Below are 26,662 nucleotides of genomic sequence, written 5' to 3' on the forward strand. Positions count from 1 at the left end.
CGAGTACATGTAAGTGCCTAAATGGTACTGGTAGTTTAAAGCCAGAACAGCGTTCAATAAAGAAGGCACTATCAATTCTTTAACAGCCATACGTCCACACGCGGACTTTGGTGCTACGAAGAAGATATTGTTGAACCTTCCAGTATCTTCTTAGCAGAGGCAAGATATCGGTGGCCAAATTCCCCCATGTTAAGCGCCGAATCTTGAGTGTGGAGGAGGGGTCCAATGGGGAAATCTAGACCATCTAAAATGCTACTTCCTGCATTTTTGGACAAATTTTGCTGGTAGACTAAGCTAAGTTTAATGGCATCTCTATTACTGAAAATATTACACAAGGTTTCATCTACCTTTGAGTTGGTGGCATAGTCGGCTGCACGGTTGGTGGTGAAATATCGCGTCCAGCTGGTAGCACTGGTCCCCATCTTTCCCCGTGCGGGTGAGCCGCCCTGTTGGACAGCTCTGTTAGTAAACATCTCACCAAAGCAAAGCAACCATATACTGTACAGAACAGTGAAGATAGTACTAGAGTTTATGATGTTGCTGCATTACCGCTGCAGATAAAAGTGTAGAAAATTCAACATATCCTCATGATATAAAGATGCAAATACTTGCAAAAAAAACTTTAAATGCAAAGAATATCGGAGTTTAAAAGACAAATACTCCTTGATGTTTCTATCACGATTATTCCACAACAGAACTTTGATACTATGAATCTACTATTCACATATTGACATTTGTAATGACGTGTAATCCGACAAAGATAAATGAATGTAAAAAATGACCAGTAGAGTGAGCCCATAACAGAAGGTAGAAGGGTAAAAGTAAACTCCCAGTTTGACTGACTACTTTGGCTCATTATTTGATCGTTTCTCGTGTCGCAATGGAGTGAGATAAAAACTACTATGAAACAGGTCGTTACCTCGTTGTATATTATATACTCCTCATCGTCTTCTGTGGCTTTGGGAGGTGGATCATCATCCTCCACAGGTTTCTAAGTAAAAAAAAAAGAAATCTTCATAATTATATAGTACACTTTGCACTGCCGCAAGTCTTACACAAATTTTCATCTATTTCCTTATTTTGCACATAACAAGTAAACAAAATAAAGCGAAAAAAAAATTATGATGGAAGTAGTACAGCCGTGCAAGGGAGGCCATAAGCTTGAAAGCTTATATGATGGTCACCCAACGAAATTTTGTTATAGTGGAAATGATTTAATTTAGGAGAACTGTACCTTGGTGAATAAGGCAAACAGTATGGCCAACAGAAGCAGCTTGACAGGCTGCACTAGAAACAGGTCACTGACGAATGACGTCACGAAGGTGAACACCCAGGCCTCCGCCTTCGCTCTCCCGAAACTCAGCGTGTACAGAACCGTGAAGAAGGCCGCCACGAAGCTCGCGGACCACACGAGCAGCCATCCTGGGGGTGCACATATTTGATACATTAGATATCAGCCTTTTGAACTGTGTTGTACTTGATTTTATGCTAGCATATGTCAGTTGATATATGTTTGTTATTTCCTTTTTCAGTTTTGAAAGTTGACAAAGTAATAAACACAGATCACTGAATTTGTCTCGTTGTATGAATCCATTTGGAATTGGAGTAAAAATAAACCTTACAATTAGGTTGTTTAAGGCTCCCATGTCAATTATTCCTGTCTCAGTTTTCACTAGTGACAAACTGTAGATACTGTTCCAGCCTTGTTCAACAAGGTGGTAGTGAATATTCTACAGTCTACAACTCACCTACAAGCGCACCCCACCAGGGCAGAGACGACTTTTGTCCAAGGCCAGCGTTATCTTTATCTACGTCACGCATCTTAGAAATTCCTTCAATATCAATATCCTGTAGGACTTTGAGCTTGTGGTCTTTTGGGTTGTCACCGGGGACGGGTCGATCTCTTGGATACCAAAATGACGGCGTGTCTGGGTTGTTGGAGGTAAAAGCTTGCTTCTTCTTCTGCTTCTTAGATCCCCGGTGTAACAATCTCAAAACGCGTCTGCCTGGCTCCGAGTTCAACTTCTTGCCGCTGCTCTTTTCGGGCGCTCTTGTTCCCGAGTTGCGGAAGAGAAAGACGATGAGGAGGTTGACTGGTAGGATGATGAGTGCGCTCTGTATCCCGATCATCAGCTGAGACAGAAGAATGCGAGGCATTGAATGATTTTTTTTAACGATCTCGCTCAAGGCCGTAGGGGGCCACTTCTCTAAGCAATGAAAGTAATTGACCGGCACTTGACACTGCACATGCGTACTCGAATTTACGAAGGGCTTATTCTAACGTTCAATCACGCGCTATATTTGATATTCTTTAGGATGTTAATGGATTGAAGCTGTGAATATTCTAGAGTAAAATGTAGCATAAACATCTAAGTTGAAGTTTGCATTCTTTCTCGTCACCTGTGGAAGTGACATCGGAGGGTTGATCTCCAAACCAGCTATCCTGATCGGCTCGGGAGGGTCGAAGTCGTATCCGCGGCCGAAGAACATGATGTTGGTGATCATGGTGCTGTAGAGCAGCGTCAGGCAGCAGGACAGGCGCTGGACACGGGTGAAGGGGCTCCGCGCTGGACGGCCGGCCACGGAGAACCAAAGGTGACCATCATTCATGTCCCTGTTGGAAATGTGTACAAGACAGTAGGTAGTTTTCCCCCGATTCATTAAAGTGGATGGCAGCGTATAGGATTTCTGGGACGGGTAGTGACTGCAATACAAAACTCTATAATATCGACCCCCTACAGACTGATTGATAAGAGCAGGCAAAGGAGAAGAGAGCTTGCTGGGCACTTTGGCAACACCCTGAGCTGGTGGCAAGAAGACAAGTGATTGTTGAAAAAACGACCCCTGCAGCTCCGAAAAAGAGCAGCTAGAGAGTCCAAACTTATAATGTCACTTCTTACCAAACGCAGGAGCTATTTACCACCCAAAAATCGTTACCGGAACACATAGAAGTTCGGCTGCAAACCCAAGGAAAGCTACCGGGACCGAAAATGTTATAATTTCTTCGATAGGTCAAGACTTACAGTGGTAATGAAATACTACACTTAAATCATTTATCACAATATAAGAAGACCAATTACCTTGAACTCTTTGCAAGGAACACGTTGCGGAATTTTGTCATTTCCTCCTCTCCTGCCGTAGGGATGAGACGCTCTATCTTTCCGTCATCTTGGTCAACAGCGAGCCACCTATATGCACACAAAAAAAACACATGAAAAGTAACAATCGTCTTCCGCGGTGGTATTATGTTCGCGGTTTTCGCGGTGAACTTGCGATAATCTAAGAAAGAGGGGGAACATCTGACTGACCCAAACGGTTTGACACATTTGCTTGTTTGTTTGTTTATTCATGAGAAGCTCAAATTGGCCTACAGGTCATTGAGTCACTTTCATTGAGGTCATAAGGGAAGAGGTAAGGGTCAGATAAAATATAACAGAGATACAAAGTCATGTGCAGTACAGTATATACTCTGTTTCTTGAGTACCAATGGCCCGACGCAATATTTTTATCCTAAAAATAATAAGAAATGTGTCTACAATGTAAGTATATTTCAAACGACCAATGTCTTTTGAAATATGTTCACTGCGCAACACGCATACATCATTGTAGCTAGCATTACAATCTGTATATAATCTTTACTCATAACTGGATCATAACTTGGTGAGTCATTTAATCTATATACAATTTGTGCCCGTTGTGCTGATAATTACAGTTCAACTTTGCTTAAAAAATTACATTACCTGTTACTTAGGAAATATGCTGTCTCGTTTGTTCCTCTGTTGGCTACAACAATCTGACTCAGGTACCTGGGAAAGAAAAAAAATATGAGTATTTGTAAAAAAGGTGCATTTTTCTACTACCAAATATCGACTATCAATATCATCTATCAATACACTAGACATTTTTCAGTAGGCCCTTTGCTCAACATCTGTTAGTTGGGCTGAACTTTCTGCATCATCAAACGATTTTATCATCAAAGCATATTCAAAACATATCAAAGAACGGATGACAAAAGTTTTATACCATAAACATTTATCTATTGCTTTTCTGTATATCTCTATGTTGACTCACCATGACGGACTGAACCCCGCGTTGTTGTGCCACAACCTCATGTGTGTGAGGACCCCTAGCGGCTCCTCTGTTGACACCATGAAAGAGTCCACACTGCCCTGTTCAAAGAGACATCGATTGTCGTCCCTCAGCGTAAAGGGAGGGCTCTCGTACTGACTTCCATAGAGCACCAACGTAACCTGTGATGAAATGCAGGTTAAAGTTAATGTTGTGGCTTGTATTATATCCTTATTGTATCGTTATCACTTTCTATGTATTACTTGTATTATTTATTATCATTTATCGACTACTAGTAATTAAGACTATAATCCATTGCATTAATCCATAGTCATTTCTTGCCGTGCAAATAAATGAAGAAACAAACAATGATATAGGCAGAAATCCAATACAGTTGTCATCATCTAAAATCAACCTAAATAATTTTTCCAATATATTTTGCATTCCATAGTTCAACCGGGGAAGGACTTGTTCATTATTAGCACACAAACTGCTTTCCTTTTGCAGTAAACATTTGGCAAGAAAATATCACCTCGGCAGTAGTTGGTTTTTGTCACCAACTCTTACTGTCCAGAGCTCTGTATGGAGTATAGTTTGTTACATTTCTTGTACCTGTAAGCCAGAATATTGATTAAAAAAAAGTACCATTAGGCGCTGATGATTCTTTTCCACCATAGAACATCATGTTGAACATCAAGCTTATAGGAGCATGTGCATTATTCCTAATGTGCATGTCCAACATGCCCAACCAACGGCTAGGGTGATTTAGTCAGACTACCTCAGCGGTTGTGCCTGCGTTGCCCCGGAATCCAGTGTATACCGTGATGACGTACTGACATTCCTTGCGAGGGTTCAGCTTGTGTCCAGGCAGTAGTCCTACTCCAGCCTGTAATTGCAGAAAAGTGAGAAAACACAACTGGATTATAGGTATTGACAACCCTCACACTATTAAGGTATCTTGCTAGGTTTGATATAAGATTTTGTTTATGAATACAAGACACGTACGTCATTTAACACTTAATCAAGCACATTCGACACAGCCACATGGATGACACATTTCCCTGTTTCTATTACGGTTTGAGAAATCCAATTACGAAAATTTGCTAATAGAGGAATGCGTATATTTTCCCTGTCTTTTATGTTTCAAATGTTCTCACTGTTTCATCCTTCATACCCCTAACGCATTTGCTCTACATTTCTAGATGAATTTCAATTAAGCTTCCATAAACACAATTATGCTTGAAGCATTTATCATTATTCCTTATTGTATAGTAATATTGTACTTGTAAAATAGTAGTATATGAATAAACGTTGCCTAATGCTCCTATGTTTTACTCATATGCCGCTGAGAGGAAACGTTCACATCAAAACTTCATTCGTCTGACCTTAGCGATGTCTTTCCTGTCTGCTTTCCTGGCCCAGACGATTCCCATCACGTAAGAAGCGAACACAGTCAGAACCAGGATGAGACCTGCCGGATTCTCCAAGATGTTTGCTGAGAGAGCGTCTTGGATGTTGAGTGGATTCGGCGCCACAAAACCAGCAAATTTGGTCAGGTGATCACACTGGCAGTGAGTGTGAGTTATGTTGGACATCAGCCCCACCTGTTTGAAAGATAAACGGTACAAATTTGTAAAAAAATTCCTTAGATTTTAGATTTTATACAAATTTATTTACACGTACAACGTTTATAGTCATCATAACGACCTGTTTGTGAGTGATATGGTAAACGGTACAAACCAATTTAACCAAAATTGTGACTAACTTACTCTACAGCCGTCGCTTTGCCACAGGTGGGTTCCGTTCTCCTCAAAGTAGACACAGGATGTCTCGAAGGCGTAGAGAGTGAAGTTGACGGTTTCCCCGTTGACTCGGTCAGACTCAGAACCGAACCGAACTCCTGTAATTGTAGATGAATTTGTAATATTTCTGTCAGATGAGGTCTGGGTCGGAATGTCTATGATGATAACTCCCAGCCCAAGTGTGCAATATTTCAGATCGCTTACTGTTAAACACATGTGTGTGTGTATATACATATGTAGAGAAGCGTTGCCTAATGCTTAAAAGGCAGCGAGTATATGTATATATATATGCTTTTGATATCTGAACATAAACTGTATGTCTAATGGTATCTTCATCATCATAATCCGTATAAAATATTTGTATATCATACAATGCTCAGAGATACAATGGTTGTCTCCATCGGTTGTTCTAGCTGATGCTAAATATATATGTGTGTGTATATATATATATATATATATATATATGTGGTGTAACATATTTTTGTACATTTTTATATTTAGACATTTCACGCCAGCGTTTCAATTACGCAATGTTCATAATTCATTTCGTATTAATCATATGACAGAACAAAAACTGATACCGATAAAATAGTCGGTCTTGTTATACACGTCCACATCTTCATCTGTGATGGCAATCTCATCTTCTCGCAGCAGCCAATGGTAAGCGCTTGACGTCAAAGATGTCCCGTTCACCCATGGGACGGCGAAGAGCTCATCATCCGGAACTGGCAGCGTGGTTGTCCAGTTAAATGTATCCGGTGTTGGAGGCTCGTGTTTGTTCAACCACAGGGTGACGTCATGAGGAAAGAGGGTAGTGTTGAAGTCCAAGCTGAAGCTCAATGCTGACATGTTTCCCCTAGCATGGACATGGAAAATCTGGGGGAAAATAGTCGATAAGTCGATTGGCCAATCATTAAACTCTTCACTAACACTGAAGCCAAGTTGAGCTGCACTTACTTACAATACCTTTAAGAATGGCACTACCGGCGGCAATTGATATCTGTACTGTAAGTAACATGCCTTTTATGATTGATTCTATATTATTGTTACCGTGTAATAAGTCGTAGTTTGTGTTTTTATATTTGAAGTCAGGGCTACCTGAAAAACAGGCTTCACAGCCTGAGTGTATTTTCCCCGTATAAATAAAATAAAATAAAATGAAAATGATTTGATTATATGGACAACATCCTCTGGGGACCCAAAAACCGATGCGAGCGTGCGAATAAAAGTTTTTTTAATGATTTACAGCATGGGGAAAACCTTTTTGTGTGTGAAAACAGACAAAAATTGGTGCGCGTGGATGTCATCCATACAATAGAATCAACATGGCCTAATATAACTTTTTGTCTATTTTGACCCTTTGGGGCATATGAAGATCACACATACTTTTATCTTTGGTTGATATTGTTTTTTTTTTGCCATTTGTATTCGCCACTGAAAAGTCACTATTAGTTATTTTTGTTATTTATGTTGTTTTTGTATAATTTTGTTGATATTGACTTTTCATATTCATTTGTCAAAATTAGTTCTGTTTAATTTCAATATTTTGCTATCTTTGGTTGATACTGATTTTGTTATATCTATTTGCCAATGAGGCTGTTATTACTATCATTTTGGATATTACTTATATTTACAAAGTATTCCATTTCTACCTCCACCTTTACGTATTGTTTTTGGATCCGTAGCTTATGTTCATTTCCTGTACTTTGATTTTCTCTTGTTTGTTTTATGTGTTGTTAATTTTGTGAAATGCAATAAAAAGATAAAAATTTAAAAAAAAAGATCACACATACCGACATGTCACCGAGTAGTGAAGATGTAGTAAAAGTGTACATCCAGTCATCTAGGCTTCTGTTTTCCCTTCGTGTCAGGATGTCTATTGGTTCAACCAGGGCAGACACAGGAACGGTCGAGTTGCCACATTTGACCGCGAGGCCTGTCACATCTGATTCGATAATCCGCGAATTGTTTGAATATTCAAACGGGTTGAAATTAGATTCCAGGAACTGCAACGAAAAGCAGGTTTAGATTATGGTAGATAGATTAAAAAGTGAACCTACATCATTCTATCTAACGTTAAATCATGATGCATCTGAATATGGTCTCATGTTTCTACATATTATTAAATATGATACTAATATAGAAGAAGAAGAACTTTATTACACGACTATTGTAGCAGGTACAAAGTATGGCAACAATAGTTAACATAGAACAAGACATAAGTATGGAATTAAACTATTCACTACAACAAAATGACTATCTTAGGTTTTACATGATTCAAGTTGGGCTAATTACATGATTCAAGTTTGCCTATATATACACTGTATATAACCTACCATTGAGGCCAATTGTTATGACTGTTTGATTAACAGTATCGTTTGAAAAAAAATGTTTCTTAGTATATTCCCACATCCTACAACAACAACAACAAAATGTAAAAGATACATGTAAATGCGCCAAAATGGCTTCATATAATTCTTTTTTTTTTAAATCTGTGTTCTTTGAGAATCATTTCTAAAAGAGCTTTGTGCGAAATCCCTGAAAAACACAGGGAAGTAAAAATAAACACTAATAGACTGATTTGCATGTGTAAGCTCTTTTAAGCCCCCCTCACACTTGACTTGTGCGTATGTGCAAGTCCGCATAAGTTGCGTGTTAACATTTTTTTTGGTTTAGGTAAAGTTTGCGGCCGAAAAAGTAATGTCTTTGGTTCGATAACCAGGTTGCACTACGGTGCGTTAAAGTAGAAAACAATTTCATCCCCTCAAACTTTACCTAAAGAAAAAAAATGTTTTTACGCAACCCATGGGCACATGAATATACGCACAAGTGTGAGGGGGGCCTTTTTTGTGACAGGAGGGAGTGGCAGATCGTACCTGTACGCCAACCGTCTCCCCTCCCGGGCAGTCATCTCCAACCAGTGCCGATATGGACGGCACGCGGACAAAAGAGTCGCTCACACCCGCCACTGTGTACAGCCTCTCGGAGGGGTCACCGGGATCTTCTCGTTCAATTCTCACGTGAATCTGTATAAAAATTAATAATTGTCTCAATAATACACAGACTATGATTCTTAACACTCCCATTCCACTAGGGCGGAGAGCTAGCTGCGACCGAGTACTTAACGAATTTCATGGATAAAAACGAATCTTTTTACGCTTTGTTTGTTATGTTGGCTTTTCAGTCTTTACATTTTCCCAGATATTCCTATTATGAAGAGTTTTAGAAAGCAAATTTAGTTGTACAACGAGGTCGCAGCGCAATAAGGTTGACAATACACACAAGATACAGTGATTTTTTAGAATTTTAATGACAAGATGATTTTCGCAAAGAATAAGTACAACCAATAATGTGACAGGACATCATTGAAACAGAATTTGGTTTTCCTTATTTATTTGTCAAGATGATTTTCGCAAAGAATAAGTACAACCACTAATGTGACAGGACATCATTGAAACAGAATTTGGTTTTCCTTATTTATTTGTCTATGATGACTATTTTTTTTTAAATTTTCGTTTGACCTTATTTACTTACCTGTTAAGATGAGCAGCTATTATCAAGTAGTCAATCGCAAGGGGAAACCCTCGAAAAACCTTGGACGTTTTGGGTTTCCCCAGCATGTTTTTTTACTTACTGTTCGCATTAAAATGTCCTTGTCTTTTATGTGCAAATAAACAATACACAATCGTACCTTGGATGTATAAATATCAGCAAACAGATCATCGTCATCGTAGGCTGGCATCATGTTGAGTAAATAGATGTCGTCGAGCACATCCAAGGCTTGGAAGGTTTTTGTCGTGGCATCTTTGTTCTGTAAAGTCAAAACACACAAGACTCACAAGTGTTACCTAAGTAGAATATCACTGGAAAGGTAACATTGGCAAGCAAAGACATGATGTTTACCTTCACATGATCTAGCCTAACAAAGTTATACCCCTTTGCCAATATCTATTTGTTGTTTATTTGCTTTGTCTAATTTTCTTTGCCTACCTTTTCCAACATGTCGGAGAATCCCACTCCACCTTCTTGCTCCGCCATGGCCTTCATCTCAGAAGCTTTGAACACATGGACTGCGCCTGCAAGGTATTGGTAGAGCTCATTGACAAGAACCCAGACCTTACAGGTTTTATACCAAGCATGAGTATCCTTTAGGGCATACGCGATCGCGAAAGGCTAGCCTCTACCAGGCTCCACGGGTCGCTAGAAAGAGTAGAAATAGGCAAAATAGACAGATAACATGCCAGAGGAGTTAGACGGCCTAAGTCGAATAAACCACCGAGTGAGTGAAGCAATCGCCATCATCATCTAGCCAATTTAAACTGACACTAACATTGAAAAGTTTAAATCATTGCATTATTCGCCAAAAATTAATACATGGCTTACTTCTTCATTAACCCATGCTTATGACGTTACGGCTGTGTAGCCTAAAAAGAATGGAGGCTTTTGATTCGTGCACACAGCCTGTCTATATGATGATAACTGACAGAGCACCGTGAAGTGCCTCCAGTCTGTCTTATACATTATCTTATAAACAGGAAAAACACCAGTTTCCATGAAAATGCGAAAACGTGTTACTCAACTAAAAAGACTTGTCATTGATGTCAATTGCTGTTTAGACAACATACCTGTAAATATGAATGCCGTAGCGGTGTTCACCTCTTTCACCGTCAAGGTGTCATTTCCTGACAGATCTCTTAACGTCTCAAATGTATGCTGCATACACGTAGAACTATCGACCTGCAACGAAAATAGATATAACTTGAAACTCTATATCGTTATAAACATCTCATTACGTTCAGAATGGATTTTCATATGGTTTCCTAAAAAAATGTCCCGTAGCTTAACTCGTAGCAGCCTCACAATTGAGCTCCTGGTTTTTTCTTTGATTGGTTGGTAACTGGCAGACCCAGGTTCTAATCTTGGGAAGGGCCTCCCGGTTGGGGCTGCACACGTCTTTTGGAAAGGACGTAAAATGCCTTGAGCACGTTAAAGGGGAAGGGCTAGCAACACGTAATAACCCCTCCCTGTAGAGATATACCCTGCTACTGCAACAGCAAGGGAACTTGCTGCTCTATGTGCCAGTAGGCATTTCATGGTGAACAACAACAGCATTTCCCTTAGCACGACACCACCATGTTGTATCAATTCCTATCGTTAATGTCACCTCTTACACCATAGGCATAGATACATTTTGTCCTTCTGCCTCGCTTACAACAACGAAACACCTTCCATTAAACATCAGGGCAAATTTTGGTCAAATTATGTGATATTATCAATTTTAGTACAGTTGAACTTCCAGACCAGATTCCTAATCTACTGACTGGTCTTAAACAATGGAAATGTTTAGAGTTCTGGCGATTTTGAATAAAAAATACTTACTTGTGCATTACCAGACACATACTCGGGAAATGCAGTCAATAGCAGTATAGTGGTTGCCAACCCTACAATCCCGTCATAGTCCTGTAGCTCTACGTTTGCCATGTTCTCAGCCATCATGTCAGTAACCTAAAGAATACAGCAATAATTGAACAGATGAAACAACTGTACCGTTTAACGTCATATGCGTCGAGATTAAGCCCCGGTTGCTCATAGCCGAACATGGCCTCCCGACCATGGTTGGGAGAGGTTTGGAAGCTTAGAGGTCGGCTGGTGTTCGGCTGCGCCAGCTGAATATTTTTAGATTTTGAAAACATTCAGCTGTGGTAGGGAGGTCTGGAATGGGTTGACTGGTTGTTAGAAATAAACCCGTAGTGGTCAGAGTGTGTTCGGAGGTCAAATTTGAATCTTAATCTAGAATGGTCAGATTACTCCCGACCTACCGCCAACCTTGGTTGGCTAGTTGTCGGGCGCCATGTTCGGATATGTGTACCCGGGGCTTGAGTTGAAAGTTCTTGCAAGTTCTTGCCCGTAGGCTAATTGCAAGTAACGTTACATGTAAAATAAAAAAGGATGGACAGATACTGATGAATCGTATAGCACTTTAGTCTAACCACTGACCCTAAGTTCTAACTTATTGGGTTCGACTTCGTCTTTCGAGACAGTGCAAGACCAATGATCCCACTTTTTCTGTAGTGTGTGGGTTTGTGATGCTAGAAAGAGAGTAGTTTTGTTTTCATCTGTAAACGTGGAGAAAATAGCATGGAATGTACCTCAGTGATGTCCTCCCCTTTGTTGGCCAGGGACGCTGTAACGGCACCAACTGTCACTGAGCTCATGAACGCTTCGGCCGAAAACCCCAATGACAGTAGGCTGTAGAACGGCCCGACTGGACTGCCGAACAACTCATCCGCGAGTGCAATCAATTGAGATTTGTCAGGGGCTGTGATCTAAAGGTGGTCGACATAAACACAAAATATTAAGTCCAGTTCATTGACCATATTCTTTTGGAGAATAGGAAGAAGAGGAAACGGAGCAAAAACAACATGTTTTCTTTCCGTGAAGAAAATATAATGTGAACGGATGGTCATAGGTATGTAAACTGAGCATTAATCTGGATTTTAGTTTACATACAAGATTTACTAAGTTAACATATTAAGCTTGGTTATAGAGAATTGACATATAAGTCCGGAATGTTGGTACAATTAAGCTATTAATTTAGTTTATCAGGGTACCGGTTGGCAGCTTTTTGCTACAGTCGGTTGGGTAACTAATTTAAAGTTAATGTCATATTTTTTCACCGTTCACTTATTTGCTTGTCTTTGTTAACTGAAATTAGAATTTTGTTCCTCTCTGCCATTTCTATTATCATTTAGTGTATAACTTTTATACGCCATTAATTGCTTTATTGTTACTATTTGTTACCAATTACGATCATTATCGTTCTCTGATTAGTTATCATGTTGTTATCATTTGTTATTATTTACTATGATCATTAGTATCTTATGACTTGTTAGATTTATGTTATAATTTGTTAACATAGATGGAAGAAGACCTGGAACAAGCCGTCATGGCTTTTTTCTTCCTCCAACACGTGTTTGTTAATGTTCGTAAACTGATTTTAACATGTGCAAATGAATAAAATCAAAAATCAACATCAGAAACACAACATTTTTCCTGAACCAGGCATTAGCCACTCACCAAAATCGGGTCCATTATAACCGTGGTGCTGCGTCCGTCAGCGCTTGATGCTACCAGCTCTATTATTATGTTACCAGGAGCGATGTCCAACATGGGTGTGTAGAAGACCTAATTTAAAGACATAAGTAAATTTAGGAATTGCTTGATATTTCTTAAACCTAGACCTAGACCTAGACCTAGACCTAGACCTAGACCTTGATCTAAACCTAGACCTAGACCTAGACCTAGACCTAGACCTAGACCTAGACCTAGACCTTGATCTAAACCTAGACCTAGACCTAGACCTAGACCTAGACCTAGACCTAGACCTAGACCTAGACCTAGACCTAGACCTAGACCTAGACCTAGACCTAGACCTAGACCTAGACCTAGACCTTGATCTAAACCTAGACCTTGATCTAAACCTAGACCTAAATCTAGACCTAGATCTAGACCTAGACCTAGATCTAGACCTAGACCTAGACCTAGACCTAGACCTAGACCTTGATCTAAACCTGGACCTAGACCTAGACCTAGACCTAGACCTAGACCTAGACCTAGACCTAGACCTAGACCTAGACCTAGACCTAGACCTAGACCTTGATCTAAACCTAGACCTAGACCTAGACCTAGACCTAGACCTAGACCTAGACCTAGACCTAGAGGTTCCAACGTCGTGAGACGTATGAGGCAGTCAGATCAGTCCATCACGTTGTCCTTTACCTACATTTTCAACGGAAAAACTAAAATGACGCAGTGAAAAATAATACAACACACTTACCCAGCCAGAATACGCGTTTACAACGATGTCCACAGGCGTAGCCGGGCCATCCCCGGGGAACTTGACTGTTGACAATTCAACTCCCTCCGCTTCGAGCTTATACTTGATATCTATTCTAAGTGGGCCAAGCTCGTCATAAAACTCTGCAAAATGAAACGTAATGTAGTTATGTCAATGGATGATACATTATTCTTAGACTAGATTCAATCATAGTACATGCAACATGTCCAAGACAAAAGATACAAAAACTAGACATTCTGCTGCAGTATCAAGAAAGGCCGCTAGGATGTCCATAATTGACCTTCAGCTCGGCCTTTCCAATATCTACCCACTTATCATCACAATCCATCCAGATCATAACTTATGATGACTAAAGATTTTCGAAAACTCACACACAAACACACACGACAATACCTCCATTTTCACGGAGGTAAAAATACATCTGTTTGCTGTCAACAAGAAACGATACCTTCGCAGACGATGCAGAACTTGTCCACTAAGGATACTCCCTCTGCCGGAATGACGGAGCACACGTCTGGTGGTATTTCTGCGGAGCTGTCCTGGAGAAGCCTCACTGGTACCGGGTTCCTGATCACGAGGAACCGGTACTCGGCAATCCTCGGAAAGGCTGGGTCGATGTAGGTGGTAGCCCTGATCGTGTAGTTTCCCGGAACCTGCAATGTCAGACAAAGAAAGTCTCAAAAGAATGCTTTACATTTTTTTACAACAAACCTTGGGAAGATACCCGCTTTCAGCCATGTATTAATACGAAATGCATCTTTTTGTATCAATCGCGATTTTAGCCTCTTCAAAGACGACTGCGGTGTAGCAGGAATAATCAGTTTATTTCAATCAATCAACCATTGATATTTATTATCATTGCGATGCAAATTTAGAATACTCAGCAACGATGGGGTTCTTTGGTACGTACTGTAAAAACGTTGGGACGAACTTTCAGGTTACTGCTATCAAGGAGTAACATATCGTTAGTCCAGTCAAGGCCAGGAAAGTCTGCCGGGGCCTCCTCTAGAGTCCATGCGTAAGGACCTGAAGTGTCTATGGTTGATGGCATGGTGAGGTGAAACATCTCGTGAGCCAGTAAGTCCCCAGGGTTACAGTTTGCGGAACAGCTGCAGAAACGAAATACAATAATAATGGTTTATTGGTCAGAAATTACCCGTGCAATGGCAGCCAGTGTTGAATAGCTGCATGGTTTACAATCACATAATACACAAGAGATTCATATTTGCTCCACACATGCACTTTGTGGAGCTGTCAAAAGGCTCTGGGCGGCTGCCATTCGGCGCCAGCAGGTGACCTTCCCCAACCGAAGTCAGGTATAGTGAGAAAAGTCATGTAAAGTGCCTTTCCCAAGGGCACAACATCGGGACATATCAGTGGTTTCAAACCCTGGACCTCTCGCGCCACACAATGCAATGGTGTGTACAAAAGAAATGTACGTACATTATTCTGTACTCTCCGTAGCCAGGTACATCGATGGTGTGTATGTTGATGTAGGTATAGCCAGGTTGATGCCCCTCAGCGGAGATGACCAGGCTGACTTTGACAATGGAGTTTTGTGGGACAGGATTGGTGAGGGTGTGGAAATGCAGGTTACCTCCGTCTGGATCCGAACCCGCCTGGAGGTCTCCAAGAAGAGCTTCACAAGCCAATAGGTCGCCGCTGGTAACTGGGAACAGTTTGTTAAAGATTGAATCTGGGGTTCATAGCTATATGTAGCACTATGTTAAGAGTTTATTAATTCTACATGAGAGATAGGCTGTTCTGCGGATATTCAATACACAAAATCTATTCTTCTGGCGTTGATGCGGATTCTCATCTTCACTAGTTCATAGCAGGTACACACGTCAATGTATTTTTTCGCCCTTTTAGGTGGGGTCTTTGCCAGTGGGCCTCCCTTTGTCTGCCCGTGAACTAACCGGCAGGGCCCCTTTTTCCAATTGGGACCTAAGCATTAAAGACCCCTAAGCCGACCAGTGGAAAATGGTGACCGGGATAATGGCTATGGGGCCCATTGCTATTGTGATCAAGGCACGATTGGTTCCTACTGTTTCTTCACTGAAAAGATGTAACCTACCTGGCGGGTTCGGATAAGAAACTGCTTCACAGGACCAGGCGTAGCTTAACTGGTCGCTGGGGATCTGACAGTCCGGATCATGAGCCAGCGAGGCCCTGATCCAGAAATGCCACAACGGAAGGGTCCTTGTGGATGAACCAAAAACTTGCGCAACAATGGGGAACGGTATCACCTCCAGCCACGTCTGAGCCACGCCGATGCTGGTATGTCCGATCTCGGGCACTTCTATGGTCACTGTGACCTGAAAGAATCATAAGAACATAGCAATCAAATTCTATCAGCACCCGTAGTGATGTTTTCCTGATTTTAAAATAAAAATGGGTTAACGTTACCTCCGGAGATAGTCAACACGAGAATAAATTGTAGAAGTGCCACGTGTGTAGCCATGAATGTAGTGGCCGTCCCGGTAAGTCAGGTGTCAGTTTAGTTGGAGACCAATATAATTTCATTTCATTTCTCATTTTTATCTATTTACCCAGGGTGAAACCAGGGTCAAACCTATCGCCCCAAGGGCGGTTTTCAGTGTGCGAATTAACGTACCTTACTATATTTCTAATGTATTTCACAAACTTAGATGAGCTTTCCTGCGTGTATGATGTGATTCCTGCTTATCAAGCTGTGTTTGTGGCTTTCCTACCTGAGCCAGAAGCAGACCGGCAGGCAAGGTCTTCGCCGGTAGATCGAGTTTCAACTCGTTGGCATGACCTTCAGGCAGAAACTCGTGGAACGCACCCAACGGAAGCGTCACTGAATCGTTTCCCCTTACCGCCCAACGTACCGACACCTTGATGCACAAACATATGCAGGAAACAAAATTAACACCTATTTCAAGATATCTTGGTCGTCAAGCTCACCATTGTATTCAGTGAGAGTCTAAGAGGCGTTTAAAGTTTTCATTTTCACTACACACTAAGAGCAGAATTCTAAGCCATCCCAACAGTTCCAAGTGCGCATGAGCAGTCCCGGTGCATTGTGGTCTGAGGTCAAAGTCTTTCACTTCATAACGCGTTACGTTTCTTTGTCAAGACCTGTTTGCAAAGTTTTCCACTAGATGTTTGTTTACTTTTAAGGCCTTAACCTCTGACCTGACTGCGGCGCAGGAACTGTAAGGTAATCTATTGGGTACATGGAGGCCATCTCCTGTGTTAACATCATTTATTATTAATGGAAATACATTAAGAAAATGAAGGCGTCTGACCTTTGTGGCACTCTCATTTATTATTATTGATATTGATGAAAAAATAATTGGTGCGTAGGTTTTCTTTTCACAAGTCTCCAGCAAAATAAAAGCTCCTGTAGTTTAGAACAGTGCCCTAAAGTACACCAGGTCTTCCAAAATGTTTCACCACAACAGGTAAGGAAACAGAAGATTCGGGTTATGCCGTCCACCAACCCACTAATGGAAACTCCTATGAGCAATGATAAATCATCATCCTAACGAAACATTTGTCATTACTTCGTTCAGTTAATCCTCTTTGAAAGAAAAAACGTCCCTGCAGTTCCAAGAAAAGTTGTTAGGATGCCCAAACCTACACCACTTCTTTCTGACATCAAAATGTATCTGTCACCAAAACATGAAAACAATAGCATGTCGGTTTGCTGCAGTACCACGGAAATCCACCGGAGGCTCAAAGTCGACCTTGACCTTCGTCTCTCCAAGACCTACCTCATACCAAATATCGTCACAATACAACCAGAGGTTCGTTATGCTAACTACAAAACTCCGGAAACACAAACAAACACACAGACACACAGACAGACACTCCCAAAACAATATTTCCCGTTTTCATGGATATAACAATACAACGCTCGTAAGCTGTTAAAAGGGTACGAATCCTTACTTTGTAGGTGTGATTACACCGGATTGACACCAGAGGAAGGAGGCTGATGTTCCCACATTGGTGCACTCGCAGAGGATTGTCGGCACTGTAAATCAAAGTCAAAATTACAGCTCTCAAATACAAGCATTGCAGGTTTTCTATTTACGAAACATTACATGGCTTATCAAATTTCTTATTCAGTTCAAGTCCTTTTAACATTAACATATCAACATATCTCTTTATTGGTTTTGCTTCCTGGCTACGGTCAACCTCTGGCTTAATTGGGGGGGGGGGGTCAATTCTATTTTGGTCTGATACTTTGTCTTCCAAACGATTTTATTATATGTAACTATTTTTATCATATTTCGGGATGATGTAAAAAATATATCGTTTTCTATGGTGATCCCCCCCCCCCCTCAAGCTATTCTCATCAAAGGGTCTCAAGCTTGCCCTGTAAAACGAAATAACATTGCAAACGAGTTGGTACCATTCTCACCGCAAAAAGGTATACTTTTGACTACTGTGCCATGGTATTGTGATTTTGTTTTGTTTTTTGTGGTCATCTGAAAAGCCACTTTGACAGTTCCGAGTGGGCCAATCCAGTCTTGGTGCATTGTGGTCTACGGTCAAAATCTAAGGCCCGTACACATCACATCAACCTTGACCTTAGACCACAATGCATCACGACTTCGCATGCGCACTCGGAACTGTGAAATGACTTCTGCTAATTTCCGAACCTGCGAATCCCCTCATGGATGTCGACTGTGACGTTGCAAGGTTGTGTGACGTCACCAGGCGGTTCAACTGTCGCGATGGGCAGGCTGCAACCGGTAGCGTGCAGGGTTTCACATTGGACGATCGTGGCTGGATCTGAATGAATAACCGTGAGATGTATTGTACGTAGAAGCACATTTTGTGGGGTCGTGTGGCGCAACGGCAGAGCGCTCGACTCAGAACCAAGACGTCCCGAGTTCGAATCCTGTCTTGTCACCGATTCTGTGCCCTTGGGAAAGGCACTTTACACGACTTTCCTCACTCCACCCAGGTGTGAATGGGTACCTGACTTCGGTTGGGGAAAGTCGTGTTGAGGTCACCTGGTGGCGCCGAATGTCAGTTCCACAAAATGCAAGTGTGGATAAGATATTATATATGTTGTGTTTTGTGTGAAACCTGCATCAATTCACCACCAGAAAGGCTGCCATTGCGGGTGATTTTTTGACCAATAAAAACCATTGTTATTATTATTTTTATTATATTTTGAGCGTTTTCTCGTCATAGAGACACCAACCTGGAGGCGACCAATCGATCGCTTTAAAACTCAGATTCGAATCAGCCTTAATTCCTACTACTTTTCTTTAAACGTTAAATCGCCGTCACTTTTTATCACGTCCAAAGTGCCAAAATTGTCAATCTGAATACATGTTTTAAAAGCTGACGCATTCCAGGATCTCACTGGCGAGTTTGTTTTGCCAGATTTAGTCACTAAAGCAAACTAGGAAGCAATTTGTCTGGTCATGGCTGATTCGAATCTGGGGTTCAAAGCGATGGATTGGTCGGGGTGTATTTGTATTATAAGGAATCGTAATTCAAGCGTTTTCGGACATCTGAAGATTTCATGACCCTATGGAATAACCGGTTTTTTGGACGTTCCTTTCAGTAGACGGCAATTTGTTGAATAGGAAAGAGCTGCTCACTGTCCTTGGGCTGGAGTATGAGTTCTCACTGTTACGTGTAATAGGGTTGTATAACTACGCCTTTTAAAGCTTAGCTTATGCTAGGGTCACATTTCCATACCGGGGCCCGGCCGGGATGTTTGCGGGAACGTAAAAAAAAATTCATATCAAGAAATATACACAGATCATGCTTATGAATAACCAGTTTTACGTTTATATCTTTTGTTGTCTTCTATGTCGTACTTTTCGTTCCGGAAAACTGCCCGGCCGGGCCCCGGCTTGGAAATGTGACCCTAGCATTAACCGTACACGACATAGTAGTAGCTAAAAGGTAAAATTAGGAATTGTTCCCCTAGAGTCGGACCTGTGATCTGGTAGACCTCATTCGCCCAGATCCCGCCTCTGCCGTCTCCTGCGCAGCTTGATGCCGGTCCGAACCTGTCGTAGGTGTTGAGGCCATCGGCAGACGCGGCGCACCAGCCGCCGGCTTGTTGAGCAAACACGGGGAAGCCATGAGAAACGGCTCCCAGGCAGCACCTTTATAATAATAATGGTTTTATTTAGTTCGTGTAGTTGTACAGATTAGCAAGGCCTTTCGGCTTGGCACTGAATTGCTCTGACAATCACAAATCACACACAATAATGGACGTCTAACACATTATGGGACAGTTAAAATCATTCGTCACTAGTATTACTGACTAAAAATATTTAAAAGCTTTAAGATGCATAGAATATAAAATTGAATAAAAGGATCAGAAAGCGGTGATCACTATCATGTATCCCTAGTATGGCGTCAGCCTTGGGACAAACTTAAGAGTTCAGAAGTCTGACAATATGTGGAATGACAGTGTTCTTAAAGCGCTCCATGGCAGCACCTTTCGATGGGGTCAGCCAGACTTGGATCTGTCTCCGAGAGGTGCGGAATGGCGCGAACACCAGTATCCCCCCAACATCCCAGGCTGGTGTACTCGGCACATAGTTTATCTGAGTGCAAAAAATAGATAATGTATTATTAAATCGTAAATTGTACTATGTATGTTAATGATTCAGGTATCCTATTAAGATATGGCGCGGTCATAGTCACATACTCGTCGCATAGTTTTTCTTTGTGCAGAAAATAGATAATGTATTCAGATTCAGTTTTATTCATCGTGACTTTGCATGTGACATAGAAATATGCACATAAAGCGCGTCATTATTTACAAAGGGGCTCATGGTTGGTAAAATTCACTATTTAAAACATTAACTATAACATTACAAATTTAAAAGTACTAAATCGTAGATTGTACTATGTATGCTAATCATAGAGGTATCCTATTAAGATACATAGGAAATAGATTCCCTCACATATGAGAAGCACTTGAAAAAAATATATTCCTCATGCGTTTTGATAAGGCGACTCCATACAATTCTACATTTTCGCCATTACCAAGAAAGGGAGAAGAAGTTTATATACTAGACTACGATACTAGTACCAGCACGTGTAAACTGGTAAAGATGTCATTGTTGTGACCTGTACGTAGCTCGGGTGAGCAAAAGTGTGCAATGTAGGTCTTCATTCATTTATCAAAGGATAAATGTGGCGTCATGTGGCGTCATGTGGCGCAACGGATGTTGGTCCCGTAACCTTTTTGAGTCCGTATACGTACGTAGGGACAGGGGGTATCACGGTGTCTATGGTAGGGTATTGTATTGGAAGGCGGGGCCAAGGACAGAGACAAGGACAGCGCGACGTCACTCCGCTCAAGGTAACTTATTTCAACAAAGCCACATACAAAAAACAATAAGCTTCATGAAGTAAAGGTAATCACATAGCCTTTGAAATGTGTTTGCATGTTGCTTCATGTTTGCTTGCTTTTTACGCCTTTCAAAAGGAAGAAAATGTGAGGAAATGTTGCTCACCATAGCAACCCCAAGGACGCCCGTCCGCCGCACAGGAGCAGAGGCTGCACGTTCCGTTTGCTGCTGCGACACCGTCACGACAGGAGCACGACGGGGCGGCGACATCGCGACACAGCGACGATTTTACTCCCGGCAGGGACACAACCGCCACCGACAGGATAGCTGTAATTTCACCAGATAACATTGGTCAAAGTAAAAGGTGAAGCGGTTGAACCTCAGACTGAGGATGAAGCATGACGATTTTTCGTTAGCTATTAAAATAGCGAATTAGCTATTAAAATAGCTAATGAAAAAGCGTCATGATTCGTCCTCAAGCAGCTTCGGTACGGCTCGCTTACTTTTGGTCCATCACACCTACTCTTCTCGACAAGTGTGTTGGGTTCTTTTACGTGCAGATGTTTGACGCCCGAAAGCTACGTCAACATAAAGCTTAACGCTCCCCCCTCCCATTGGTTAAGACATCTTCATTACTTTACCTGTCTCTTCGTATATTGTACCTGTTGCTGATCTTTTGTTTATCGCACCTATTGCAAATATCTATTATGTGAAATATCAGTTCGTCGATGAAGCACGTAAAAGAACCTGCCACATTAAGAGCAGGGGCCCTTCCTGGTGTGAGTGGAACATATGAATCTGTCCAGACATTCAGCTTGTACTCTTCAGTACAAACCTGGTGTGTTATGCTTTAAGCCATTAATTAAGGCGATTTCCCGGGTATGTAATACAAACAAACAAACATGCTACACGACATCCAAGAACATCTCTGAAGCGTCTTTCGATTCTGTCTATCAGATGAATTCTTACCTGTAAAGAGTAACAGTCTGTCAGTCCCCCTCATGTTCGGGATTCTTCGCATGTTGAATATGTGCACGATCCAATCTTGTACACACAAATGAGTTAAACGTATTTCTCCAGGTAGTATTTATGTGTGATCAAACAACAATGTGTTTCTCTGACGTATCTTTAGCTCGTCACTACACAAAAGGCTCTTTTGTCCTTTTGTCCATCCAATTTTACTGCAAGCGTTACACAATCATTTGACCAAGGACATTATACAATATATTATATATATAGTGTCCTTGATTTGACAGAGCGCTCAACGAATTTCACAAATAAAAAAAATACTTTTTGAAGCTGTGTGTGTTGTTGTCTTTTATGTCATACATTCACATTTTGCATGATATTCAATTATGAAGTCAAGGGTTACACAGGTTTAGGTTGCAGTGTGGTCGCAACACGATCGCCGTCCAGTGGAATGGTGTACTCGGTGGTTTCCATCCTTTGACTGGACATAGTAGCGTACGAGGTAATATTTCTGTATCATCAAACAACAAAGTCTTCAAAATTTCTCTGACGTATTTATGGTGCATCATACTCCACAAAAAGGCTTTTGTGCCTCAGAATTACTCCCTATGTACTGCTAACGCTAGTGTTTTTTTTCATCCTTCGAGTGGACATAGACTCATAGTAACGTACCAGCCAATATTTCTGTGTGATTAAACAACAATGTATTTCTCTTATCTCGCGTCATACTACACAAAGAGGTCCTTGAGTCCTTCATCTAATTCTACTGATAACGTTATTTTTTTGTGTATCCTTTAAGTTTTCCATCCTTGAGTGGACGTGTTCTGGTACTAGGCAATATTGCTGTGTGATTAAACAGCAATGTCTTTCTCTGACGTATTTTTCGTGCGTCATACTACACATGCAGGCTTTTGTCCTTGAGTCCTGAATCCAATTTTACTGCTACCGTTCGATTAGTGGTTCCCATCCTTTGAGTGGACGTGCTAAGGTACCAGGCAATATTTCTGTGCGATTAAACAACAATGTATTCATCCAAGTGCAAAGTATATGGGGGGTGTATATGTTTTGCTGCCGAAAAGCATCACCAATCAAAATGCAATGTGTATTGAAACGGCTTCAACTTCCAAGATAAGAAATTCGTCCAAGTATGACGTACATTTTCAGCAGGCGGTAAGGCAGATTTAGTAGATAGCAACTATACATCAGCCTAATACATTTTCAACGATTTTCGAGTACAAAGTATTCCATGATAAGTCATGGGATGGGAACATGGCGCCTACTGTAAATGAGAAATATTCGCGGTGGTTTTATGCTCGCGGTTTTCGTGGCGACTTCTTCATCGCGAAAATTTTGATCTATCTTCTGTCCTCCTACCTGCTTGTTTCAACCGCGAACTTAAAGCCACCGCGAACACGCCATTTTCTCCCTACCGCGAAATTAAATCGCCGTAAGCATTTTCCCTTTTACAGTAGTCCCATGTTTATTTCTGTCCTTCCTTGTTTCCAAGGACGTATTCACTGTGCGTCAAAATACACAAAGAAACTTTTGTCCTGGAGACCTCCAACGTTATACATAGTGGATTTCATCTTTTGACTGGACGTAGTAACGTATAAGGCAATATTTCTGTGCGACTAAACAACAATGTATTTATCCTAGTGCCTATTGTCCTGGAGACCTACGCCCAATTTAAAGCTAACGTTAGTGGTTTGCATCCTTTGACTGGACGTATTAACGTACCAGGCAATCTTTCAAATTTTTCTGTGCGATTAAACAGCAATGCATTCATCCTAGTGCAAATCATACGGGAAGAGTGAACTTGCGTTTAATGTGGTCTTTGATAGGTTTTGGAATACTTTTAGTGTAGGAAAAGGTTGGGGAAAATTTACCAATTGTATATATGTTTGTGTCACACTGTGTGGACAAGATAAAACGTGTTGGGCATGTGGCCCAAAATGTATCAGTCCCTATGTTTATACAAGGTTGTGAAATACATGTATGTGACCTTGGTGACTGCAGCAGAACGTCTTGTTTTTGTATCTTTTGACCTGGATATGCTATGGTTTAGATTTTTTGATGGCAGATAACTTTTAATGTTAGGAAGAAATTGTGCATGTTTTATCCTCCTGGCAGCTTGTCCCGGTGCCGAACAGCAGGAAACAGCTCACCAGACGAGTCCGCGAGATCAAAATGACATTTTCGGTAATAATAATAATGATTTATTAGTCGTAAATTACCCGTGCAATGGCAGCCAGTGCTGAATTGCTGCAGGGTTTACAATCACATAATACACGACAGATACATATTTGCTCCACACTTGTACTTTGTCGCAAGGGTCTGGGTGGCTACCATTCGGCGCCAGCAGATGACCTCAACACTACCTTCCCCAACCGAAGTCAGGTACCCATTCACACCTGAGTGGAGTGAGGAAAGTCGTATAAAGTGCCTTTCCCAAGGGCACAACATCGGGGCGTAGCAGTGGTTTCGAACCCGGGACCTCTCGGTAAAACACGGTAGCAATACGACCGGCGCCCTCTCGATCTCTGCGCGATTCTCGGCGATCGGCCGATGTCACAGAGTCCCATCCAAAGTAACAGGGTAGATTTTCAGACTTGAAACCAGCTGACCGCGCTTTTGTAGAGACTGAAAACGGAGCTTGAAGATGTCCGTTGTTCAGGGGCGTCATCGATGATGGTTTGAGCGTTGAAATAGACTCCAGAACTTTCAATGAAGTTCGCGTGGTTTTTATTTCGCGCTAAGGCGAAAATGGAGTGTTTGCGGTAGTTCTAAGTTCACGGCAGCGCTATAGTTTCATACTGCTACAGTATTGGACTAAAAAGTTTGCGGTGGCTTTAAGTTCGCGGTGAAACGGTCGCCGCGAAAACCGCGAACATGAAGCCACCACGAACATTTCTGCATTTACAGTATTTTCCTGCTGTTCGGAACCGGAAGCAGCAGGAACAATGCGACCTGATTCATCATTTTCAGCCGAAAAATAAACTCGACTGCCTCATCAATAAATTTGGCCATAGGTCGTTCATGATGCGACAGCATACTAACCAGTCTAACTACACAAAACATGACTAAAAAGAATAATAATATTTCAATTGTAAAAGGGTTTAAGAATTACTTTATCCTCATTTTTTTTGAAACACACAAAAAACTCTTCTTGACAACCTTGTACAAGCTGGTGTGTTACGCCTCATGGCGGTTATACCAGCTATATAGATACAGATACAGGTGACTGAGAAACACGAAGTTTTTGCGGGTCAAAGGTTGTGGCGATGATATGCTACCTGTCAAACTACATCAGCCAAGTCATTTTTCATCGCCAAATTACTTGCCATAGCCACATCGGCTGCGATATCGGCTGCAAGAGGAGGGGGTCAGCCAAGGTGAAGGATACTTTCCAGGAAAGAGAAGATAAATAGCAACTCAGCTGAAAATGGGAGTTCTTACAATCAACGGACTAATAAGGATAATACGGCCGGCGTCCTCTCGATACCTTCGCGATTCTCTCGGACTCGGTCGACGTTCCCGACACCGAGCCCCGTCGAAACATAACAGGGTAGATTTTAAGGGGGAAAATTCGTATGACTTAATGGCAGTTCATGAATTTGGCCCAAGGTCGTTTGCAGTATAACGCCGGTTTGAGCGTTTAATGTGCTGCGGCCTTGAGGGGGCTCGCCGTTGCAAAGTGCCAAAATAAATTATTCTAGACGGCAATGTAAACATCTTCATGTATTTGAAAACCTTGTATAAACAGAGGGACTGATACATTTTGGACCACATGTCCAGCACATTTTAGCTTGTCCACACACAGTGACACAAAAATATATATAATTGGCACATTTTCCCCAACATTTTCCGACACTAAGATTATCCCATAAATCATTTAAGACCACATTAAACACACGTCCACTATTCCCGTATGATTTGCACTAGGTTGGATACATTGTTGTTTAATCGCACAGAAAGATGGTCTGATACGTTACTATAGAATCTTCTTGGTTACTTCGCCCAGTCAAAGGAGGAAAAAACACTAATGCTAGCAGTAAAATTGGGCGTAGGTCTCCAGGACAATGGGCACTAGGATAAATACATTGTTGTTTAGCCGCACAGAAATATTGCCTGACACTGTGTGCCTGATACGTTACAGCGTCCAGTCAAAAGATGAAATCCACTATAACGTTGGGCACAATAGGTTCTTTGTGTATTATGACGCACAGTGACTACGTCCTTAATTTTCTTGAAGAAAATCCATAAGTGGTGTGCCATAATGGAAACAGGGAATGGAAGTTCAGAAAGAAACATGGGATTACTGTAAAAGCGAAAATATTCGCAGGGATTTAATTTCGCGGAAGACAGATAATGGAGTGTTCGCGGAGGATGTAAGTTCGCGGTTGAAACAAGCAGGCAGGTAAGCGGACAGAAGACAGATCAAAATGTTTTGCAGTGAAAAGTTCACCGCAAAAACCGCGAACATAAAACCACCGCGAACATTTCTCATTTTGCAGTAGGCGCCATGGTCCCGTCTTATGACTTATCATGAAATATTTTGTACTCGAAAATCGTTGAAAATGTATTAGGGCAAACGATATATATATAGTTGCAATCTACTAACGTACCTTACCGCCTGCTGAAACTATGTGTTATACCTA

The 26,662-nt window shown here is 41.4% G+C and overlaps 1 protein-coding gene across 1 annotated transcript; it reads right to left on the reverse strand.

The window, feature by feature from the left end:
• Nucleotides 1-339: 339 nt before the first annotated feature.
• Nucleotides 340-22,038, reverse strand: LOC136447138 (polycystin-1-like protein 2). Its single transcript, XM_066445835.1, has 33 exons — nt 22,005-22,038; nt 21,201-21,362; nt 20,174-20,282; nt 19,663-19,835; nt 18,363-18,495; nt 17,647-17,731; nt 16,443-16,589; nt 15,806-16,046; nt 15,172-15,397; nt 14,639-14,837; nt 14,177-14,381; nt 13,708-13,850; nt 12,948-13,055; nt 12,020-12,196; nt 11,250-11,375; nt 10,496-10,607; nt 9,861-9,946; nt 9,562-9,681; nt 8,747-8,896; nt 8,281-8,283; nt 7,664-7,876; nt 6,452-6,746; nt 5,838-5,968; nt 5,454-5,672; nt 4,847-4,954; nt 4,072-4,250; nt 3,741-3,806; nt 3,081-3,188; nt 2,401-2,614; nt 1,749-2,133; nt 1,235-1,422; nt 920-991; nt 340-459 (listed from the first exon to the last, which is right to left on the reverse strand). Exons 1-33 carry the CDS (start codon nt 22,036-22,038, stop codon nt 340-342), a joined length of 5,037 nt encoding a protein of 1,678 aa, XP_066301932.1.
• Between the last annotated feature and the right edge of the window lie 4,624 nt (nt 22,039-26,662).

The sequence above is a fragment of the Branchiostoma lanceolatum genome, chromosome 13 (genome assembly GCF_035083965.1).
Source record: "Branchiostoma lanceolatum isolate klBraLanc5 chromosome 13, klBraLanc5.hap2, whole genome shotgun sequence".
Lineage (NCBI taxonomy): Eukaryota > Metazoa > Chordata > Leptocardii > Amphioxiformes > Branchiostomatidae > Branchiostoma > Branchiostoma lanceolatum.

Excerpts from the sequence above, each read along its gene's own strand:
- LOC136447138 (XM_066445835.1), bottom strand. The coding sequence starts at position 22,038 with ATGAGGGGGACTGACAGACTGTTACTCTTTACAG. Across the intron at positions 3,189-3,740 it reads GCATATTTCCTAAGTAACAG|GTGGCTCGCTGTTGACCAAG; the intron begins GTAATGTAATTT and ends GTGTGCATATAG. Across the intron at positions 992-1,234 it reads TGTTTGCCTTATTCACCAAG|AAACCTGTGGAGGATGATGA; the intron begins GTACAGTTCTCC and ends TTTTTTACTTAG.